This window comes from Magallana gigas, chromosome 7 (genome assembly GCF_963853765.1).
Source record: "Magallana gigas chromosome 7, xbMagGiga1.1, whole genome shotgun sequence".
Lineage (NCBI taxonomy): Eukaryota > Metazoa > Mollusca > Bivalvia > Ostreida > Ostreidae > Magallana > Magallana gigas.
Genome location: NC_088859.1, coordinates 44,040,966 through 44,064,748, shown reverse-complemented (window position 1 = coordinate 44,064,748; position 23,783 = coordinate 44,040,966). Strand labels below are relative to the sequence as shown.

The following is a 23,783-nucleotide window of genomic DNA, read 5'->3' as shown; positions in this document are numbered from 1 at the left end:
ATTACCTTGTCCGTCCGTCTGTGCAATCATGTCCAGTCCATATCTTTCTTATGGAAAACATCGAAAATTCTTACCTCACAAAAAGATTGCTTACAACCTGAAGGTGTGTCATGATTTTGACCCAAGGTCATTTGGGCAAGTTCATGATTACTGGAAGGAAAAGTGCATAATTTGGGCATGGAATATTAAATCTTTCTTATGGAAAATCATTGAAAGTTCTTACTTGACACAAATATTGTTTGTGTCCTGAGGATGTGTCATGGGTTTGACCTAAGGACAATAGAGCAAGTTCAGGGTACGGTAATTGAAAAGAAAAGTTCTTAATTTGTGTTCGGTCTATACCTTTTTTGAATGTTGACAAATTGATTAGCTTAAATGTTCTTTCTCAACAGCTCAAAAACTTTCAAACAAGTTCCTGTACGGTGAAATTTTCCTTTTGTTGGGCTATATTAAGAATTAACAACAATGGGCACACTGTATAGCAATTTAATTGTAACAGCATGATACATTTAATGAGCAGCTTCATGGAATGGAAAACAATTATACATGACCTTCACACTTCACATTCACAGTAATCAACTCAAAACAACTTGGTCAGACATGTTGCAGCCTCAAATATATGGTGAAAAATGGGCCTAGTTTGTTTTTTGGCTCTTACATACAAATCAATATTAAAAGAGTTAGCTGCACTTCTCCTTAAACTTCTACTTTATTACAGTACTAGTAAACCAGTCTTTATTTCATAAACATGATATATATACTAAGTCACCCATTACAAGATGGATACCATCTCATCACTGCATTTGTAAAACTTCATAGCAATTTAACAAAATCTTAAAAAGCCTCATTTCTGCAACGGTAGGCTTGCCTGAATATTCCAGCCTTGTAAGAATCTCACTTGAATAACATGTACATAAAGTCAAAAATGTCCTCTTGTTTAATTTGCATTATCAGTACAGCTAGGATTGCACAACCATGTTTTGTTCAGAACATTAAACTTTCATACCCCATTCCTCAAACTATTGGAACAAGCAAATGAAGAAATAAAGGTTATCTTGTTTTAAGCACATGCTGCATAAGCTAATCAGATTACACAAAATGTTTTTATGTAAAGTATATAAACAATGATTAAGTGCTACACCTTAAACTCACCTTTACAACCAAAAAATCAAACCCTCATTTATTCTAATAAGATAATCATCAAGAAAAAAATCAAAAATATATATGGTATAATTATCATTAATAAAGACATTAAGTATATCCCGAAACAGTTTCTAGAGTGGGCTCTCAGATCAACTGAATTCAAATTCTATTTTAATGATGACTGTATCCAAGCAATCTGAGAGCATGTGAATTCAAATCTGTTTTATCTCTAGGTTGATTTCTATAAATAGTTGATGAACTGGCTCCACCGTCACCAAAATTTTCAAATCCCTCAACTCATTCCTCAACTCAAATCCTTTAAAGGAACGTGCATAAATTTGAGGTCAAACCTCAGATTTGAGGCTGAGTATTGACTTGAGGAAAATTGGTGACGGCGGGGCCTGGTGAACACTGGACTACAATTTCTCAAAATGTGGTATAAATAAATGAATTGAAACCCGTCACAACTCTCACTGCCACATACATGAATATACTGTATCTGTTAAATGCAGAGATCTTTTTATATGTGCAGAAAATAATTAAAAAGAGACATAACATTTCGACTGATCATTTCATTCCATCGAGCGGAAATAACAAATAAGCATTACATGCATGATCCGTTTACCTTGTAAAAAAAGAAAAAAAAAATCTTGTTATATACATATATATCTTTAAACTTGAAGTATCTACATGTGATTAAAGTTATCTGTACATCTGTAATTAATTCAAAACTGTAAAATCTATCTAAAAAGAATTCAATAGATAATATTCAATAACAATTAACAATACAAGTAGCAGTTATAGCACTATGAAAGCTGTAGCAATGATTGATAACAAAGGATGATATATCTACAAGTTGGATACAACAAGAAATTCGAGCACTCTACTGAATTGTAATCACTTTTATCACAATCATATGATTATCACACATCCAGGGAACTTTTGAACACAGCTAGACTGTTGTATATCTTGATTGCTGGTCCTAGTTTTATGTTCAGAATCTTCACAAGGTCTGCTTGGGATATCAGAAGAAAAGCTTCCCCATCAATTTGCTGGAAAAAGATAATAAAATTACATACTCACAAAATATATATGTACGTGCAGATTTACTGTATAAAGGGTTATTTTCGCCCTGTGTTATTTTCGCCCTTCATCACTTGTATACCGTTTTGCCCCGCCCAGACAAAGTTATGTTTAAAAAAAGATTATATGAGCATTGTAATTCGTCAGGTCTCAAAGGACTATGTGCGGTTTTATGCATTTTATGCTCCCAAAATCAAAGTTTTAGAAAGAGCTTTAATCAAAGGCCTGAAGGCCTGAGAGGCGCATCGCATTGAAAGTAGTAATAACATCACTACAAGTTGTTAAATATCGCCATTCTTCATGGGGAAAGGTGCACTAGGTGAAGGTGGCGCGCTTTTCCTCATTCAGATGGACATCGTCTTTTTCGTTTTATCAAGTGATAAAATATGAAATCTGTTCCTACCTATAGGAAGACAGCCACTTACCTCATTTTAATATGAATATTTTATATACGAAATTATTAGATTTTTTTTACCTCCGATATTCAACCAATTGAACAATTAACGCCACTGCTTTTAAACTGAAGTACGAACTGTTGTTATGCAAATTATCTCATCGGTTGACTGGTCCTCTGTCTCTATTGTTTGTACATTGCGGCATGATTGCCAGTCTTATCTTATCTGCGTATTAATCTTTGTTTTGTTCTGTCATTGATGTTGGTGTTTTTTTCAATGTGTAAAGGAGATATCTGTTGTAATGATTTGTTGATTTTTTAAAACGAATACTGAATATATGTTCCTGACTGAAAATACGTAACAATCAAAACGGCACTATATATTTATTGGCGCATTGATACTCGAGTTCTATGACGCCGCTTGTATATAAGCCGAGAGAAGTGAGCCAACAGCAATGAGGCTACATCACTGATAGTGATGCGCCTCAAAAAAAAGGTGAAAGATAGTTAAAATCATATTGGAAATAAAGGTGTTAAAGGTTATCACCACAGTGACGTCATAATGTAGAAATGACGTCATGAAGATTGCATTATTTTGATAAATTGATGTTTTGTAGTGAAATATGGGTGTTTTCCGATGGTTTTTCGACTGGGAAACATCGAGCGCAGGCTTGCTCAAGTACCATATTTAAGTATAATGTGTATAACTATCTGAAGAAAAACATATGTTAAAATCGCACTTGAGCAGACCTGCGCTCTATACTTCCGAATGCAAAATATAGAGCAAAAATGAAAATATTTTCATTTGTTTGCAAGTTTGTGGGAATTGGGCCACTTAAGTGACGTCATAGATACACACAAATGAGCAATGATGACTAAAATCATTATTAATGTTATAGGCATCCTTTATACAATGATTTGTGAAGATTTTATTTTTATACAATACTATTTAAAAATTGGTTGAAATCGGGGGCAGATATTTGACCATACCGCATATAGTCCTTTGCCTGCTGTCAACTAGGGCGAAAGGAGCGAAAATAAAATAGGGGCGAATATTTCCCTGTATACAGTAAGTAATAAGTAAATAGTTCTAAGTGGGAGTGGGAGACAACCCTTACACAATTGTGATTGAACTTGAGAATTACCTCCTCTTTGAAGGTCTTGTAATGTTCTTCACAGCCAGGAAGGGTTTTGACGAATGCTGCAACTTGTTCGATGTTCCACTTGGCGACTTCCGAGCCCTTTAACCTGTGAATGCCAGGCAGCAGTTTGACGTGCCGTTCCCAGCAGAGAGAGACTTCAGGGTTAGGGGTGGTAGCCATGGCTGATTTAAACACAGAGTTGTGAATGCCATTCTGCAGGTTATCTTGGGGACTTGTGACATCATATTCTAACAATGAAAGCAACGAGTAAACATTACACACAAATTATTAGGATAACAATAAATACAATTGTACTGTAAAATTCAGATACATGTACTGTACCTCTCTCGTGTTTAATCTTCAGTTTTGGAGTCTTGGGAGGAGGACCTCTGTCTCCCATATTTAGGTAATAACTCCTAGAAAAGAAGAGATGCCTCAAAATGCATAATCAAGATATTTTCAGTGTGATGTTCTTGTTTAAATAAAAAATATAATCTAAAATTTTCAATTGTTACACAGAAGACTAACAGGCAAATTTTATTTATATTTGTTTTTCTAATGACACATGGCATGACATGACAAAAGTAAAGGAAGAATCAAGATTAATTGTGTATGTAATGATGGCAAAAAGTTAAACGATCCATAGTTTTTACAGTGTAATTGAGACTTTACCTAGGTTTGCGCCCCCTGGTGGATTTCTTTGGGACTATGTTCTCTGCTGCGACTGACTGTTGCAGCTGGTTGTTCTGAGCTTTAGGACATCCAGACAGTTTGTGGTGGGCCGAAAACTTCCCGGTTACATGACCTTGTCCATCGCAACCAGGTGTTGGACATTTTCTATAAAAGAACAATAAAAAGTTAAAATATTATGTCTTCTGACTTAAACCACCAAGAAATTGTAAAAATATAAACAACTGATGGTACAAATAGCTAGAATTTTGTTTAAATCAAGTCTTCTTGATTTGGCTACTGACTTGACAGCCTCTGGTGAATCAGGAGGTTCCCCCTTGATCATCTTGATGTCCACTGGAGATGATGGGGTGGGGGTTTGGATCACTTCTTCGGCCCTGGTGGATCCCAGACGGTCCTGTAGGGTCGACTCTCTGTTCATGTTCAGGGGGGAGTATGGACAGCCAAAAGCACTGAGGAGAGAACATGAATAGAATATCAAGATCTTGTACAAAATATAACAAATTTGATGGTGTCAGGTGAATAATTTTGTTTTTTACCTATGATGACCGGTATATTTGGCACCTTTGATGTGACCTATGCCCTTGCAACCAGGAATAGGGCAACCAGTGGATCCCCGCAAAAGATCAGTCGGAGCTAGGGTAAAAAAAACAGAATACATCAACGTCCTTAGCATTAAAAGAGACATGTCAATATAAACAAGTTAATATGACGTTTGAACTGGTGCTGTGGTTATAAGGAATCCAAGCCAAAATTTAAATCCAAACATTGTATATTTTTTCACCATACTTAACAATAAACATATAGAAACAAAGCTCAGAAAAAAAACCCCATAAAGATAATGTTTTTGGAAATATACAAGATTATATTGATCCAATATATATTAGGGCATTGCTGTATTTTAATAAATTCTTACATGGTAGGTTTAAAGGATGATTTCAAAATAAATCTTGTGTACAATTATTTAGAAGAAGTCAAAATAAGAGGTGTCCTTTACAGCAACTTACTTGGAGGAGCAGTGAGAGGGTGACCTGTCTTATGACACCATCCAGGTGGATGAATGTCCGGACAATCATCTTCCACCCAGTAGTCGTAGCACTCGTCCCACTCATCAAAGTGGAGCTTCAGTAGGTGTCCGTCCACCTCCATCACCGTGGCTACGCGGATCAGAATCGGATTTCTCTTGTCCACTGCTTCAATCTTCATTCCAGGCTCAAAACCCACAGGAGACTGCTGTCAAGTCAAACAGTAGACATTCAGATATATAATACACAACGACGAGTTGCTATCTATAGATCAAATGGTAGGTCAGCCATTCAGAATTTATAGGGCATGACAAAGGATTTCTGTTTCAGGTCAAAGGTCAGATGTTCAGAATTGTAATGCAGGACAATATTTAAAACATCCCACTTTAGCTGCAGTTTAACAGAACTGTGAAACACTCACTGGTTTGAATGCTTTTTCTGGGACTGCCTCTGCATTGTTCCTTTCTAAGTATTCCTTCCAATCAAAGTGAACATTCTCATACTCTACAAGAAGAAAATCAAGGTCAAAGTAAAGAAAGGTGCTTACATAAGCTTAATGTATATCGTTAATAATTCAATTTTGTCACAAAACAAAAACGACCTGTTCGAAACATACTGTATAAAACAACTTTCATTTGCAACAACTTTATTACAAAATTTACTAGTATCAAAAATAATCTCAATCGCAGCAATTAATTTCATGATCAGAATGTAGATCATCTAGATAATCATTTACCAGAGACGTTTTATGACTGGTTTGGGGTGAGAAATATTTGTGACAAGAAGGGTCTTGCAATCCTCACAAAAATTTCTCACATCCAAATAGTAGTTCTATACATCCTTACCTCCTGGAGGAGAGAGTGATTTTCCATTTTTCTCGCACCAACCAACAGGGTGAATATTCATGGACGTAATGTCACACCAGTAGTCGTAAGTGTCCTCCCAGCCATCGAAGTGGATCAGGATTTTGTTGGACATGACGTCGTTCACCGTGGAGGCACAGATCAGATTGCTGTTCTTCTTATCTACTGACTCCAGCTTCATGCCCAGTTGAAACAAGTGAGGAGTGGCAGGCTGTAATAAAACAGTGATTCATGTACAGGAAACATTTCAACCTTATGGAAAATCAAGAAATTAGTGGTGGTTACATGGGTTTTTTATTGCTCAATATTAGGAACAACAAACACAAATACATATCAATGAAATGGTAACCAATTTAAAGGACTCCACTTTCAGTAAAGGTATAAGAACAAAAGCTACAAAATTATTGAATGCAGAAGCATTTGTGATGGTGCCTGAAAAACTTATTGATTTTATAAAAAGCTCTTTATTGAGTGGCTGAAGTTTGAACCAGATTGCAACAAAATAAATGGCCTTGACATCTGACCTAAACACTAGGTTGAAGGTCACTGATTATCTTTTACCTTTTTTTATACCTTTTTCAGCAGGTGCGCTATGGATAAAGACAGCATCATATTGGGTCAAGAGAAGAAAAAATATTGGCCTTACCAAAGATATCATATTTACTTAAGACTGATCACTAAAGTATAGAACTGTAGTACAGGGCAACCGCACAGTAAGACCTTGATTATAATTCACCTACCTCCTTTGGTAAATTGTTAAATAATGATCTAGGAGCAGCTATGGCCTTGGAGAGTTTCAGATAGTTTTGCCAATTAAATCCCTCTGCTGTGAATCCTATTAAAAAGAAAAGAACAAATATTCTACTATATGGATGTAAAATTGAAAAGAAAAAATGAGTGATTTTAGAATAATCTAGTGGTAAATGAGCAAACACAAAAAATACAGGCAGTTGATACCTTTGGGAGGTTGAAGGTTCCTATTATTTTCTTCACACCAGCCTACAGGGAACAGGAAAGCGGAGTCAGCATTTGACCAGAAGTCATAACACTCTGAGTATCCATCAAAATGAAGCCGAATCCGGAAACCACATATTTCTGCCACAGTCAGCACGCAAAATAACGACTGGTGCTTTGGATCTACTCCTTCTAGTTTCATGCCAAGCTTAAATCCATTCTTGTGCACTGGAAATGGCTAGGCAAGGAGACAACAAGAGTTCAGAAATAAGGCCTTGTTTACAATCTAAATTATGAAAATTAACCAGTTCCTCAAAAGGCAATTGAAGAAATAAAAAAGAAATCACTTCTTTTACTTAGTTTAAACAAAATTTATTGCAAGTTTCATACCTCTCTAAATAACCTCAATGGAGCCCCCTGTGACTTTGTTCTCTCTAAGTACGAGGCCCAATTATGCAATTTAGGTTTCCTTCCTGAAATCATAAGTCATTCATTGATAAAAAAAACCCAGCAAGTATTTATGGATCAAGAGAACTTCAGCCCTAAATGTCTGATAAATTCTTGCCTGGTCCTGTTTTGATTGGAACCCCATCCTCGTCCAATGCTCCCTTCATTGCCATCAGCTTCTTTTTCTTCTTCCACATCTTGGACATAAAATGATTATGACCCCCTCTTCCCCCTCTCATTTTTCTACAAAGGTAAAACATATTTATGAAAAAGGTAGTTGCACAGTTTTTCTCCTAAAAGAATTCCATTTAAAGGTTTAAAAAAAAAAATGGAGAAAAATTAAAATAAAGAATGAAAAAAAACAACTAAATTGTTGCATCTAAAGATATGAATTGCTCCAATTCAATTAAAACACCAGGTTTTTCAGAAAGTGATTCATCAAATATCAGAAATGCTATTCCCAGTTGAATTTCTTCTTTAGAAATAATACTTACTTGGTTGTAAATGTTGTGGCACAGGCCTGGCTACAGAATCGGCCAGACTTACAGAACTCGCTGGCGAACCCAAACTCTCCACAGTTCATGCACTGACAGACCTCATCTCGCACCTCTCCTCCACCTTCTGGCAACTTTTCTGGAGATAGAGGAAAATAAAAGGATGATACAATAGTGTACATCTGGACAAGAAGAGCTTTGCAATGATCTATTTTTAATATTTTAGTAAAAAAATAGAGAGAAATTAATAAGTATTATTTTACTATTTTACTATAATAAAATTGCAAAATAATTGTATAAACAAGAAAAAGACAAACAGATTTTTCTTTTTTTTGCAAACTTTGCAACATGTATGCCAATAGAACAAGCTATAAAGTATTTGATTGTTTATTGAATGACGTTTATAAATATTTCAAAAGTACTGACCCTCCTTCTTCCTCCCCCCAGACTTGGCCTCTGTGTCCCCGCTACACCCGGGTGCAGGCTCATATTCTTTCTCATTAGTCTCTGACACATCCATCTCACTGCTGGAGTCCAGTGTCTCGTTACACTCCAAGTTATCTGTGATAACCTCTATTGCTCCAAACTCATTCATTTTGAACTAAAATCAAAAATTTTGCAATTTTGGTGCGAAGCTTTTACAGGCAACTGGGTATGTTACTCATCCTCAATTCAACCAACTTAAGAACAGCAGCAATAGGTTTGATAAACATGATGGCTCAAGTAGTTGCTTCTTGGGCCAAGGAAGGTGTTTTAATTGGTATAAACAATACATGCCACAGTCAAAATAAAACTTGCTTTTAAACTACAATCCATGATTTTTTTTATAATTAAATACATAGTAGTAGTCAAACTTTACCATATGATTTAAACATTTTTAAAAAAAATTTGCAAACATTTCACGATTTCTCAACATCTGTAAAAATAGGTCCAAATAAATGCATTGTAACATGGAAATTGAAAAATACTCCTTCCCCCCTTTAAATACCCATGTGTACAGTATTAAAGATTTAAATCTAAAACATAAGCACTTAAAGTAGAATCTCCATGCTGCTATGTATTAACTCACTATTCATTTTGATCATTGTGTTCAATACAACAATAAATATTATTTGCAATGTTACCCTATTAAAAATGATAAGTCCACTAATCAATATCCTTTCTTGTTTGTACATGAAAAAATATATATTTAGAGATACTGGTATTTCATATTAAAATAATAACTCTAGATATTTTAAAATAACCCTACTAATAAAATGGGGAAACAATTCTATGTAATAAATAACTTCCTGTTTAGTTTTTTTTACTCTAAGAGGTAAACATTTAAGATGCATAGGAGTGTACAGTGAAAAATATGTTGACCTAAGGTAGAATACATGCCATGGAGACATTCTCACATGTAAGCCTTGCCCACATTCCAATATTTAATTAATAACTACCATAATTGATGAAAAATAATTCTGTCTTAAAATTTAGATAATTATATTCATCCAGCTTTTAAACTTTAATATACTAGATGTGTCGTAATGCTACAAATGCCCCAGGCAGTAAAATTTGCAAATACCATATTTAGTTTAACACTTATTAGCATGAAAGATTTATTTGTTTCTATGGGGCATAACTCTGTCAAATATCAGACCTGGACCAAATCCAACCTTGACCTGTATTTGCTGGTAAAATATTTGTGTATGCAACTTCAACTTTGTATATACATCCCTTCAAAGGTTAGAGAGCAGAAACTGAAAAGTTCTTATTTTCTAAGCTCAGGAAGCACAACTCTGTCAAAAATCATCAGACCTGGACCAAATTTGAACTTGACTTGTATATTCCTATGACACATCCACATATCAAATAAGAGTTGAATGTGTACAACTATTGTCGAAATAATGATCAAAAAATTAATTATGACAGAATAACTCAAAGACAAAACAGTAACACTATATGCCCCCAGCCATTTTAGAGATGACAAAACTCTTACCTTCAGATTGCTGCCTTCCAATTCTCCAACTCCATCCTTCCAGTCCATGGCCCCAACAGGATCAAAATCTTCTCTCCCTGCTTTATCTGACTTTTTGCTTTCACCCTCTGGATTTTTCTTCTCCTCTAAGGAGCCATTGTCTACTGAATTTTCACTTTCCTTGCTTTTCGATTCCTTTTTAATTTCATGAGAAGAATTTTCTTTTTCTGTTGGATGGGAATCAATCTTTTCACTTGCTTTTACTTCGTTCTTTTTTTCAGATTCCTTCTTCACATCATCCTCTAGATTATGCACTGTAAGGGGCAGCAAATCCTTGCTTTCTTCTTGTTCCATTGGTTTTTCTTTCTTCTCTTCCTTCTGAGTATAATTTTTCTTTGACTTCACCTGAGATTCATTTTTTGAAGACTTTTTCTCATTCAAAGAATCTACATCATCTAGGAAATTTGGCACATTTTTCATTTCACTTGACTCTGTACCATTGTTATCTTTAGCTACTTTCTCATCATCCTCTTTTTTAACACTCTCCACTTCATCTCTCCTTTCAAATTTGTCCACTTTCTTTGTTTCCACCCCATGGCCATCCTGCTCTGCCCCTGGAGTTGAAGTAGCAGTCTCTGGGGTAGTTTCACTTGGAGAGGACACTGTCATTTTCCCCACATTTGGACCAGGACCCCGCATCAATAAAGGAGCACTGGCAGAAGCATTCATTTGAATAGGAACACGAGCATAGGAACCAGGAACCATATTTGGCACAGTCATAACACCCACCTTTGATAATGCATTACTGGGAAACACCTGTGCGAGCCTGGCAGTGCCCTGGAGAGCTCCTACCTGAGCTACTGCCCCGGGCTGTACATGGAAATGGCTGCCTTTCTGCACCACAGGGATAGCTGACGCCACAGACGTGGGTGACACTGTGGTCATCACAGCGGCGGGCTTCACTGGTAGGCCATTATGCTGTGGTGTGCCCATATTAGTTGTCGGGGTCTGAGCAGGTAAAAGTTTGGCCCCTGTGGTGGATTTTCCATCTTTGTTGTCCAGTTTTGCCAAGTTTGTGGTGTCTGTGGCAACACTCCCTTGAATTCGGATTTTGGTGGGTAGAGATGTAGCAATATTGTTGCTTGGATTAATAGAGGAAACTGGAACTAGATAAAAACACACATATTAAGGTATAACCCTATTGAACTTCTAGGAGGATATAGTTCATTAACAAACATGAATAACAAAAATTAAAATATATGTTATCCTGCATGAGATTATTATAAAGTACTTAAATTTGACAGAAGGAAATTACACATATTCAGAAAAAACGCATTTCATACACAGAATTTGTCAATGCCTACATGTTGAATCAACAGAAAAACAGCAATCTCATCACCTTTGCAAAAACCTGTGTTTTTGTTTTTTTTAAATTTAAACCTAATTTACCTGGAAATCTTTTTAAAGCTGTCATCGTTGTCACAGGTGTCTGTGGTTGAGCAAGATTAGCAGACTGGACAACCATGGGAACAGGTTTACCTGCGACATTGTGAATGTGGGAAATGTGGATTTGCTGGTTAGGAATCAGACTCTTGGCCACGTTGATAGGTTTGACTTGGAAGTTCTGCTGAGGGAGTATTTTAGACACCATCTGAGGCCTTGCTTGACCTTGAACGGTCTGAAGGACATTGCTTGGCTGGGTCACTGAACCTTGTGTATACTGGGCCAGGGTCACTGATCCTAATGTTATCTGACCCTACAAATATGGAATACGTCACTGGTCAAAGTCAATCTCTACCAATATTTATTTCTTTACCATTTTAATTTCCTTTTAAGTTTTAATGTTTTTGTCCTTTTTTTCCCTTTCAAATCACCCCACAGACCCAGGTAACTCTGTCTGTGATGAATATATACAAATATTAGTGATAGCCTCTCTGACCCCCCCTCCCCCCCCCCCCAATCTCCCTTTGGGATTAATATAGGACTAACTTTTAATACAAAACTTAATTTGCTTCTATGCTTATTTTACAAATTGGTTCCTCCAGTCTTCTTCTTAAGAAGTTAATTTTCTTTTTACACTCTATTTTTTATCAAAAGCTCACTTGAACCTTTTGTTCTGGTGAGCTAAAATAAATTTGAAAACATGGACAAACTCAGATAACAAACATCAAGACACAATTAATTCTACATGATAACAGAGGCCCATAAGCCACATCACTTACCTTAAAACAACATTCATCTGATAGTACATGAAGCAACCCACAAATCATAGCCTCTATTTTTTATTTGAAAAAAAAATGGAACCCCCCCCCCCCAAATCCTATCGTGGCCTCTCTATAACCTATGAAAATTATGTACTAAATTACATTGAAAATCCTTAATATTAGCTTTATCTTTCCATAATAATATTATAAAATTGTAGCCTCAACATTCTTTTGAGGAATTTTCATTACAATAACAACATCCCCCCCCCCATGACCTCTCTGGGCTTTGAACTGAAAAGAAATTTGAAACTACTGTAAGAAAATCTCACAGAATACAATTTAAATGTTTATCATAAATGGAAATTATCTTACAGATTTAAGGTTTTGTTGGAGCTGCACCGGGGTCGTCATCAAGTTAGTTTGCCCAGCGCCTTTTGACTGCAGGGCATGAATGGTTTGGAGGGGGACACTCTGCTGGGGTAGAATAGCCATCGTCCCAGGTTTGACCGTCATTGATGCCCCTCCTGCCTGGGTACCCTGTAAGTACGGTCAAATCTGACAAAATCCTCTCCAACACAAAAAAATAGCACAGATTATTGGATCAATATCAGGAGCTAATATTCCTATAAAATAATGAAGGGCATGCACATATTCTTTTGTGAACAACGAAACCATGTTTCATTAAATAAAATTTTAAAATATAGGATTCCCCCTTAAAATATGAAAAAAATTGATTAAAAATTGCATTGGTAAAAAAAAATATGCAAAAATAAATAAGTCTAAGGCTACAGCTTGCAATTAAAATCATCAATAATATAATATTAAATATGGTTCTGTTCTATGCTCAATAATGCATTAGACACAAGATCACTTACAGGTATATTTTGAGCGATGAATGCAACTGGATTAGATCCCCTGTGTTGCAAATTTGGGCTCTGGATTTTGACGCCAGCAGGATTCATGGGAACACCTATTGTAATAAAAATATCTAAATAAAAGTCACATCATACTCAACACTGTAAACTGTACTACTGAATGATGGTGGAGATTTTTTTTATCAATGATGAGAAGGTTGTTAGAATGCAAAAGGGTTGGGTGAAGTAAAATCAGTATGCATGCAAGAAAAACCCAACTATCAAATTCCTTGTAAGGGAAAGAGAAGAGAAAAATGGTTACCCTTGACTACAGATACAGTCCCTGGTTGCAGGCCGGGGGTTGGCTTCAAAGAGCCAATTTGGGGCTGGTCCAACTCAGCTGGTTTCACATTGAATACACCTGTGCAAGTGAATTCATGCATATAGGTATAGGCTTTTAAAGAAGACTGACTATACTATAGGTCCAAATTTTTCCCCAACCAATTTTATGCCAATCCAGCCAAAAGTTTGTATAATATTGCTGATGGTAATAGGCAGATAATCAATAGTATATGCAAAGTTAAATGATGATAACAGCATGCAAAAATACATAAACAGGAAATACATGATTCCTGTTCACAAAAACACAGAAAAATTGAATCAACATACAGCTTACTCCATTTATATTGAAATAGCTTATTTTGAAATTCCTCTTATTTCGAAATAGAAATAAATCCCCCGTTTTTGCCTCTCATTTTCTTTGCATTGATTTAACAGATATAATGAAATCGGCTATTTTGAAATATCGCTTATATTGAAGCCACTGTTCAGTCCCCATTGGTTTTATAACGGTTATATTGAAGTACTCCCTGGTGGCTGTCATCACGGTCGGTGACAGTAATCATGCCAGACTGAGAGGTTGATATACAAAGGTGTGAATTGATAAGTTCTCATCATGTGTGTTTTAATACTTCTTTTAAAAAGTAAAATTTATTCACTGTTGATTCTTTTGTTTTTATGTATACAGATGTATTGAGGCTAGATGTAATATGGAAACCCCACGGAAAGAAAAACCTTATCTTCGGGCACTAAATATGAACTAGTTATGGCTATTGATAAAAGGACAAAGCTTAAGTTTGAAATAGCTAAGGATTTTGAGATTATCGCGAGTACACTTACGATGATATACAAGCAGCGTTCAGCAGTATTTGAGTCTGGTAATTTTTCTTACGGATATAATTTTAATCAAACTTTAAAGGACTTATATTCCATATAATCTGTTCACTGTAATAAATAAATGATGACCAAATAATTTGTTCAGGTTTGGTTTTCTATGCGTACATCGGGATTGAACTTTCAAAAATGGCAGCTTCATGTCAGTCAATTTCGCTTACATTGAAATACAGATATATTGAAATAATTTGCATGGTGTCCTGAATTTCAATATATCCGGAGTAGGCTGTATATATTACAGACTTAAACAGCTGATAATATATTTGTTATGATTTTCTTAATAGATAAGCACTGAAGAAAATGTTTGCGCCTTCACTGACCACTTAAAGCAAGCTTTTGATATGGTTTGGGCACATGGTCTATCAAGAAAAATTCTGAAAAGTGGGATGAATGGAAAATGTTTGAGATTAATTATTAAATATGTACAAGGGTATTAAATAAGTTACTAATAGGTCAACATTTATCAGACTTTTAAACATGTAATATTGGTGCAAGTCAAGGAGAAAACTTGACATCTTTTTTATTTTCACTGTTCACTGACAATCTGGAGAAATCAAATAGAGTTTTAATTGTCCTAGTCCTCAAATACAAGATAACCTTTTGTTATGTTAAATCTTTGTCTACATTTTTATGCTGACAAGGTCTTGATTTCTGAATCTGAGTCTGCTTTACTGTGAATAATGGTAACTACATGTCAATATAGCCAAAACAAAGGTCCTCATTTTTATAAGAAAGGCAAGATATGTTCAAGTGTAAAGTTTTGTATAATGGAGTAACTAGTGAAAAACAAATCACTTTGTTATTTAGGTATTTTCTAATCAAGAAATTAATAATGCTAAAAAGCATTGAGCAGAACTAGCACCAAAAGCACTATATGGCATTTTGAGAAATTTCAGTACTTTAATCTACCAATTAATTGTCAATAAAACCTGTTTGACAAAGTTATCAACCCAACTTTATTTGTGTAAAGTGTGAGGGTATGAAAATTGAGATATTATTGAAAAGCTATGTTTAAAATTTTTGAAATTATGATACTCTTAACTTTCATATATCAAGAGAAACAGGAAGATATCAATTTTCACTTTTTGTTCAGGTTAAAATGATAATGCGAGATAGTTTTGACAGCCCATTATACACAAAAATGTAATTTATTGTCATTTTTTACAGATGTTACATATATAGATGTTAAACACATCAGTGGATCCATGTAAAATTCAACTCGTATGGATTGTCTTAATATATATATATATATGGAAAAATCAAACAATATGTACCTGTAGTTATAATCGGCTTTAATAAATAAACATTAATTAAAAACATATTTGCACAAAAATGGAGAAATGGATAACTCACAAATATGCATTTAATATTGGAAATTTCAAAACAATTTTTAATTAAGAAAAGTATTATAACAGCATAGGTGATGAATTTTATCATATTTTATATAAACACATGGACAATGTTTTTGTCAAGATGAAATCCAAATATCATTGAGAAGATGTCTGCTTTTCCTAAACCTTTTACAACCTTTACTTTCACATGATCCTTTACAACCTTTACTTTCACATGATCCTTTACAACCTTTACTTTCACATGATCCTTTACAACCTTTACTTTCACATGATCCTTTACAACCTTTACTTTCACATGATCCTTTACAACCTTTACTTTCACATGATGTAGCAGTAAATCATGATCCTTGCCTGTTTATGTGTTTATTTGTAAACATATCTGTATGACATTGAGAATTTTCAGCCATAACATGTAACCATATATTCAATTCATTTCATTTCACATCTATTTCAAAGATACAGTGTATATTTAACATTAAAGCCTTAATAATGGTAATTACTCAAGTATGACCAAAGAAAGAATTGTTATACATTCAATACACTAGATACACTGGATACACTAGTTTGTAAATGTTGTCAATGAATTTGAATTGTAACAGTACTTTTCATGATCTGCTTGTCTTTCAAACATAAAATATACTTAGGTCCAATGAAAACATATTTATAGGTTAAAAAAAAACCCACTTCACCAATTGCCCCCCCCCCCCCCATTTCTCCTAAAATAGTGACTTATTCATAAAGAAGTAAAACATTTTGGACTATCTAGCAATAATAAAGCAATTAACCATGAATGTTTTTCCAGCAATACCAGATGATACTTCAATATTTTTGAATGACTAAGGAATAAACATAACATTTTTTTTTATATCAGACTGAAATTAAAAACTGAATGAACGATATAAAGGGTACAATAAATGAATTTCATACAAATATTTTAAATCTGAATAAATAAATTTTACATTCAATTTTATGACCAACTTTAAGTTTTACTTACTTTTAAAAAATAAATTACAGCTTATACTTCTTTACTCATTAGCTTACGGCATTTATGGGGTAAGCACTCACCATTAGAAAATGTGACACTAATCACTGAGCCCTGTTGCAAATTGTTGGTACTCGTGACATTTGTTGATATCAAGGTCGCAGGGGTTGCCATGGTAACCGTTGTAAAGGGAGGGGTATCACCTGTTGTTCCTGCATCTGGCTTGAGTTTTTTAGTGGGTGGTGGGTTACCATCCACACTTTGTTGAGAACTCATCTGGATTGTTGTTTTTTTTAATAATTCCTGTAAATAAGAAGAAATGATATCAAATTAACTTTATAGAACAATAAGTTGTTAATTTCACCTCTTAAAACATGATAAGTCTGATGAGTCCACCAGCCAAAATTGATAAATGTAATTTTAGAAATAATCTATCTTTTATTGTCAACCTGTACCGGTATATTACTTTTGTTCATTACTATTAATTTTGTTATCATAGAGAGTATAACAGTTTTTAAAATAAATTGATTCATAATTTACATATTTACATTTTTTTTCCATTCATGAACCAATAAACTTTTGTAGAATATAACTAATATTTACATATATATAAATCCTGGAAGAAGGAAGTTAAAGTTTTTTTTTAATTGCACTAGATGTGAATTTTTTTACATTACAGATTGAAAATGCTGAACTCTTTAATAATATGAAAAAAAACAAACTTTGAATGCAAAAACCTTTAATTTAAAAATATAATCTTTAAAGATCCTACATTGGTTTTGTTTAAAAAAAAAAATTATATGCGGATCCAAATTTTCACGTAAAATGCCTCGTTTTCGTATCGGATTTTATGTGCATGACACAGATCATATTCTACAACAAAATTACACAAAGTAAATTATTGTAAAAACTAGATGGATTTTTTCGTTGTAATTTAGGGTAAAAGGAAAAGGGCCCAAACTTTATTCATTAAAACTAATTAAAAACTTCTTATAGTATTTTTAAGCTCGGAAACAATGTTATTTCGAAGTCCTTTTCACTTTGAACAGCCAGCAAAACGAAAACGCGATAGTCATATTATAAAAACAGCGTAAAAATAACAAGAAAACTATATAGTCATGCATAAAAACTATACTAATAACGAGAACAAATAACTTTTTATCTGATAACACAAAAATTCAAGCATTCCATTACATTTTCAATGTGTAAAACATAAAAATGTTAGTATAAAATACCTAACTTTAGAACGCCATTGCGACAAGCGCCTTGCGGCGGGAGGAAAATATAATCGCAAGATGATCCTTTCGGAAGTTTTCTAGAGTTTTCATTTAAATCATCGAGCTAATTTTGTGTTCAGTAGATTTAATGAAAACAAATATTTACCGAATAAATTTATAAAAATATGTTGCAAAATTTTCTATTTTGTACAATAAAACATTATTAAATTTAATTATATGACCTCTTAACTTCCGTGGATGTGACGTCACATGTGATTGAGAAGAAGAAAAACATTGACCATTTTGTTGCAGTTTTGAGATTACAGGCGGTTTTGAAACCTTGGCAGTTCTGTCAAAGATCTCTTCAGGTAAAATTATAGAAATTGTGTACTTGATATAATCATTATTGATGCTACAGTCATTTTATATAATGACAATCCATGATTTTTGTTATGGAATGTTTTGACGTATGTATGACAGCTGATCATGCAGTGATCATCTATAGATGTTCCTATATTTGATTGTAAACATAATATACAGGATCATCAAGGGTATATTTTTATGCGACAAGGTAAATTTCAATGCATTTCTTTTTACAAGAACGCTGCTTTATGTTTAAGTGCGCAGTGTCTTTTGTTGTGGACAGTCGATCAATCATTTGGCGGATCTAAGGTGGCGTTTATTGGGCATAAATTCCAAATCTAACAAACCTTTTTTTGTGTTGGATTTTTTAAATTTGCAGTGATTATTTCTTCACAGACATCTTAATCATTTTATCTAATTAATTTTATCACTACATACTTCAGCCACTGACAATTATTTAAGGAATAATTAAGGAGTCATATTCTTTGAGTAATATAAGAGGTGATAATTTCGGTTGGGGCGTTCTCAAATCCAATAAAGCCTGAGGGGCTTTATGATAGATTTGATCATGCCTTGGTTAAAATTATCACCGCATAATATTAAAAAAAATGATTCCCTATAACTCATATTTATATAATTTTCAGCCATTGTAGGATTAAATGTTGAAAAATAAATTTTAAAAAGCAAATTCTGCTGGCGCCCCAATTATATGTCATTTGAAGTTATTGGACTGTATAATACAAAATCAATACGTAGTGTTATCAGAGGCAAAGACACTGAAAAATGTAAACATTTTGTCATCCAGATAAATCACAATGGGTGGAGCGGTAAGCACAGGTGAGGATAATGACGAGTTAGTCGACAACCTTGTAGAAGCAGATTACATTAAATCAGAGCATGTTGAGAGGGCATTCCGTGCGGTAGACAGAGCCAACTATTACTTGCCAGAGCACAGGGGCAATGCCTACAAGGACCTAGCCTGGAAACATGGACACCTGCATCTCTCTGCACCTTGTATATACTCCGAGGTGATGGAATGCCTTGATCTGAAGCCTGGGTTGTCCTTCTTGAACCTTGGAAGTGGGACTGGTTACTTAAGCACAATGGTGGGATTGTTATTAGGTAATATTATTGTTGATTTGTTTTTATTTATATATTTTTGTTTACAGGTCAACTAGGGGAAAACATGAATTAGAGTGCCCTTTTAATTTTTCTCACCTGTTATCTTAAGATACTGTATAAACAGTAACGATATTACACAATGTAGTGTTGATTGTATTGCTGATTGCATTCTTCTGTGATTTTATTGATTTTTTTTCATCAAAGAAAGTAAAGGGTTATAAATTATAAGCCATATGATATACCTGTAACACTATCAGTTTACAATGTTATCAGTTTTTGTCCCCCCCCCCCCAAAAAAAAATAAATAAATATACTGATGTTAAGTGTAATAATTAACAATGATTTAGAAAATATAAATCTGAAATATCTTTTTACAGGTCCATATGGAATAAACCATGGCATTGAGATGTACGACGATGTTGTTGAATACGCACAAGAGAGGCTGAGAGAATTTGTTCACCAATGTAGTAACTTTGATGACTTTGACTTCTGTCCCCCGTCATTTGTGGTAGGAAACTGTCTGGAAATCCCCTCCAGCAGTAACATGTATGACCGGGTGTATTGTGGAGCCTCATGCCCCCCTGAGCATGAAAACTATATGAAGAATTTGATCAAAGTCGGCGGAGTGCTAGTTATGCCACTCAATGATCAGGTTAGTATAATGTATTCAAGCACTTAGCAACAGAAACTGATTAATTGGGATATATGTATATACATGTATATATATCTTGCGGATTAACAAATTGGATGCTCTTTGTTGGTTTTAATCTGTTTAAACCAACCATACAGAAACTGAGTAGTTTACTGTCCACTGACTGCATTTTGAGAGTTTGAAACTAAATATTAAATTTTTTTCATTTTGATGCCTGACTATAATTCTCTATACAATTTTGTTCATTTGACACAAAGCCCTATTTCCAAATCTTGTTCATTTGGTCTATGACATGTCTTACCAAATTTCAAATTCATACTTTTATATTATTGACTTGAATTGCAAACATTTTATCTTATATTAAAAAAATAAAAGGAGACTAGCGAATAACTTGATGTTGTTGGAGAAAAATTTTTCTCAATGAATTGCTTAGTCATCTTTTAATTACTAGAGGCCTGCTGTGAATATTTGTAGTAATCAATGCAGTTTTATTTGTATATTAAAGCTGGTGTGTATTAGCCGGACTTCAGACACCGTGTGGAGCTCAAAGAGTGTGATGTCTGTCTCCTTTGCCACTCTGGTCAGTCCAACACAGGTGGAGAGTGTCAGTGCTGTAGATCTCCGTAAGTCAAGTTTGATATTGAACATTTATAAAGTCGTGAATGGGTTTTATCAAAATTCAAAGTATCATAGGGTGAAATCTATCATCAGGCAATTTTACTTATCTATTTACTCTCCAGTCCCTGTAATAATGATAATGAAGAGAATTTTACACCCATGATAATGAGAATTTCATATTGATCAGTTTTGATCTGATTTTTGGCCAATATCTTAACTTACCGTAATCAATTGTACTTTGAGAGGCCTGCGTTGATCAAATACCAGCTAGTACATTTACATTTGTTTGTTCTCCTACTCTGATTTATAACCAGTTTTGTCATTATTCTATTTTCTTTTCTTAGAGTAGTTTTATTTATTTACTTTGAGCAGCTGAGGTACATATACCAGGACTTCAGGACTTGTGTCGCGTAAACATTCGACAGTTCATACGGAAAAACATTTACCAGGAACATCCAGACCTAAAGACCATCAAAAGGAGAAAACCAAAGAAAACCAAAAACGTTAGAAAAAGACACTGCAGACGAAGACCAAAGAAAGTGGAAGGGCTGCCCCTGAGTATGGGGATGATGATTCTGAATGGTTTTGATGAAAGTGATGAAAGTGACATTGACAACGAGGAGTTTGAGGAGACGTCTGACAACAGTGATGAACAGGAAGATTCAGCAGTGGATGGAGTGTCAGATGAGGACTGTGATTTGGAATCTCATGCTTCTGGAAGAGAAAAATTTCCGAAGGGAAAAAAGAATGGCAGACATGCAAAGACTGAAAGTGATGAAGAACACACAGAGCCTCGTCGTCGAAGGATGGAGCTTGGAGCAGAATTCTCAGATCGGTCCCTGATACTTGCAAACAGGCTGCTGGAGGTGATGAACAGAGCACGGGCTGCTTCATCAAATCAGCAAGGGTCATCATCCGCTTCTGCTATGGTGGAGTTAAGAGAGGAGGAGCCCTTAGCTTCAGAGGAGATACTCGAAACCTGTGATGAGCATGAAGATAATAAAGGAAGTGTTGACCAAGAACAAGATTTAGAAAGTGATATGCAAGACAATGATAAATCAAAATCTCCACAAGAAAATGGAAATCAGAGCAAAGTTGAGGAAGCAAATGATAATGACAGAGAGCAAGATTCTTGTCTGCCAAATGAGAACGAATATCTTAAAAACTCTGTGATATCTTCAGACTCTGAAATGGAAAATGACGACATGTTGGCAAGCATCAATTCAAACCTTGCTGCCAGGGAGAGAAAGCAGAGATGTATTTCACTGACTAGTGTGGACACTTCTACCACTTCAGGCATAGGGTCCTTGTCAGAAGCCTCTGCTTTGGAAGAAAACATGGAATCCGAGATGACAGAGAGCCCCATTGATAAGCTGTCACCTAGCAGCAGTAGTCAAGGAAGCAGCCAAAGAGAGCCAGTGGAAGAGAGTGAGTCCGAGACTGAGGTCTGCATTCCACCGCAGCTTGAGGACTTGCTGAAAAAACACATGATGGAAAGAATACACTCCCTTCCCTTACCAGAATCGTTGAAGCTATACCTTATGCATTATAGGAACTGAGGCTGTACTATTTTCACAAAGTTATGTACAAAATAGATATAACACAAAGTTAACAGACACAAATTGGATATCATATTTGCATGATCACTTCACTTGTTTTAGTTCAGGTTCTTTGTATTTGAACGTCATTACCGGTATCTCTTTGTGTTGACGGCATGTACTGTACATGTACCGGTAATTTAAGCAGGTAACATGTAAATGTACCTTTAGATATTATGCAGTAGTTAAATATGTATAATTGATAAGCTTTATGTTTTATCTTTATAACTAGCTTTTGGGGCAAATAGATACTCATGTGGCTAGGTAACATTGTGTATTTGATGCTGAATCTTGCATATCAACTCAGGTTTTTGTGTGAAAAAAATCTAATACATTATATCATTGTGAAAAAAGGCAGTATGTATTTTGAGAGAGAGAGAGAGAGAGAGATCTGAGAGAGACAGATAAAGGAGAGAGAGAGCAGAGAGAGTTCAACCAGACACAAGAATTTGCACAGGTTTAATGCACAGTATGCATTCGTGCTTAAGATTGCTTTATGGAAGCTTGGGTGATGGAAGAAAAGATGCACCTTGATGTTATTGAAAGCACATAAGTACGTAAGGAAATGAACAGTTTGTTTGGTTTCTAGTCCTGGATGATCATTCATGGATATGAATGACAAGTGTATGAATATTTTGACTTCAATTCATAAACTTCATTAAATTTGTTTTGGTTACAATGCATTTATGTATCCAAGTTAAGGGAAAGTTGAAAAACATGTATTAGAATTTCTTGCACAGGTTGTATATATAATTGAATGCACCGGTACTCGCGCCGACCTAATATTTGTAAATACATTAACCTGTTCATTATTTTTGTTTTGCAGAATAATAATATTATCAGTATTCCTTTGCATTTCACAAAGAGTTTAGTGCTTCTTTGTTTTCTGTGGCATGTACAGTATGTTTTGAATCCTCTTTAATTTTTGTCCTATTTATGAACACTAGATTTTTGTAAATCAAACTTGTTGATTTAGAGTTGGCAGATTCATAGTTATTATGAGAATAAAGATTTTTTCAGCATTTCAAGTTTCACATATATGACCAATTGACTATGGTCATCTATCAATGACCACTGACTTACTCTGTTGCAAAGTATGGACAAACATTAAAAGATTTTGGTGCCTTATGCCTTCAACATGCTTTGAAAATGTTCAAGTTTTAAATATTTGCATGTTGAAAAGATTGAAAATATTAAAATTTGAACAGAAAATGGTACAGAACTTACTGGATGCTATAAATCAAATCATACTAATGTATTTTTATGGTTTTGCTTGAACTCCTGACTCGGGGACCTTGAATTTCACAATTTTAGTAGACATCCATGAATTTCACAACTTAATTTCCCCTTCCCCTATAAATGCTAGACACTAAATTTAGTTCAGATAAACCTGGTC

At 34.6% G+C, this 23,783-nt stretch overlaps 2 protein-coding genes across 5 annotated transcripts; one reads left to right on the top strand and one right to left on the bottom strand.

The window, feature by feature from the left end:
* Positions 1–472: 472 nt before the first annotated feature.
* Positions 473–18,194, bottom strand: LOC105327575 (lethal(3)malignant brain tumor-like protein 3). Of its 4 annotated transcripts, none has more exons than XM_066067560.1 (23): positions 18,059–18,194; positions 16,901–17,122; positions 13,573–13,671; positions 13,272–13,366; positions 12,769–12,933; positions 11,642–11,948; positions 10,214–11,358; positions 8,662–8,836; positions 8,236–8,374; positions 7,860–7,984; positions 7,685–7,767; positions 7,298–7,532; positions 7,081–7,175; positions 6,323–6,551; positions 5,899–5,981; positions 5,460–5,682; positions 4,992–5,088; positions 4,737–4,904; positions 4,435–4,599; positions 4,105–4,178; positions 3,766–4,010; positions 1,545–2,195; positions 473–1,402 (listed from the first exon to the last, which is right to left on the bottom strand). In XM_066067560.1, exons 2-22 carry the CDS (start codon positions 17,091–17,093, stop codon positions 2,067–2,069), a joined length of 4,269 nt encoding a protein of 1,422 aa, XP_065923632.1. In that variant the 5' UTR covers positions 17,094–17,122; positions 18,059–18,194; the 3' UTR covers positions 473–1,402; positions 1,545–2,066. The 4 variants fall into 4 exon arrangements, with proteins under 4 accessions (XP_065923632.1, XP_065923630.1, XP_065923631.1 ...); XM_066067558.1 differs by having other exon boundaries at positions 5,460–5,685; positions 16,901–17,120; positions 18,058–18,095; XM_066067559.1 differs by having other exon boundaries at positions 5,460–5,685; positions 16,901–17,120; positions 18,053–18,076.
* A 49-nt stretch (positions 18,195–18,243) lies between these two features.
* Positions 18,244–23,409, top strand: LOC105339678 (protein-L-isoaspartate O-methyltransferase domain-containing protein 1). Its single transcript, XM_020071961.3, has 5 exons — positions 18,244–18,402; positions 19,203–19,519; positions 19,897–20,171; positions 20,677–20,794; positions 21,162–23,409. The coding sequence occupies exons 2-5, from the start codon at positions 19,213–19,215 to the stop codon at positions 22,346–22,348; spliced, it is 1,887 nt and encodes a 628-aa protein (XP_019927520.3). The 5' UTR covers positions 18,244–18,402; positions 19,203–19,212; the 3' UTR covers positions 22,349–23,409.
* The last annotated feature ends 374 nt before the right edge of the window (positions 23,410–23,783 follow it).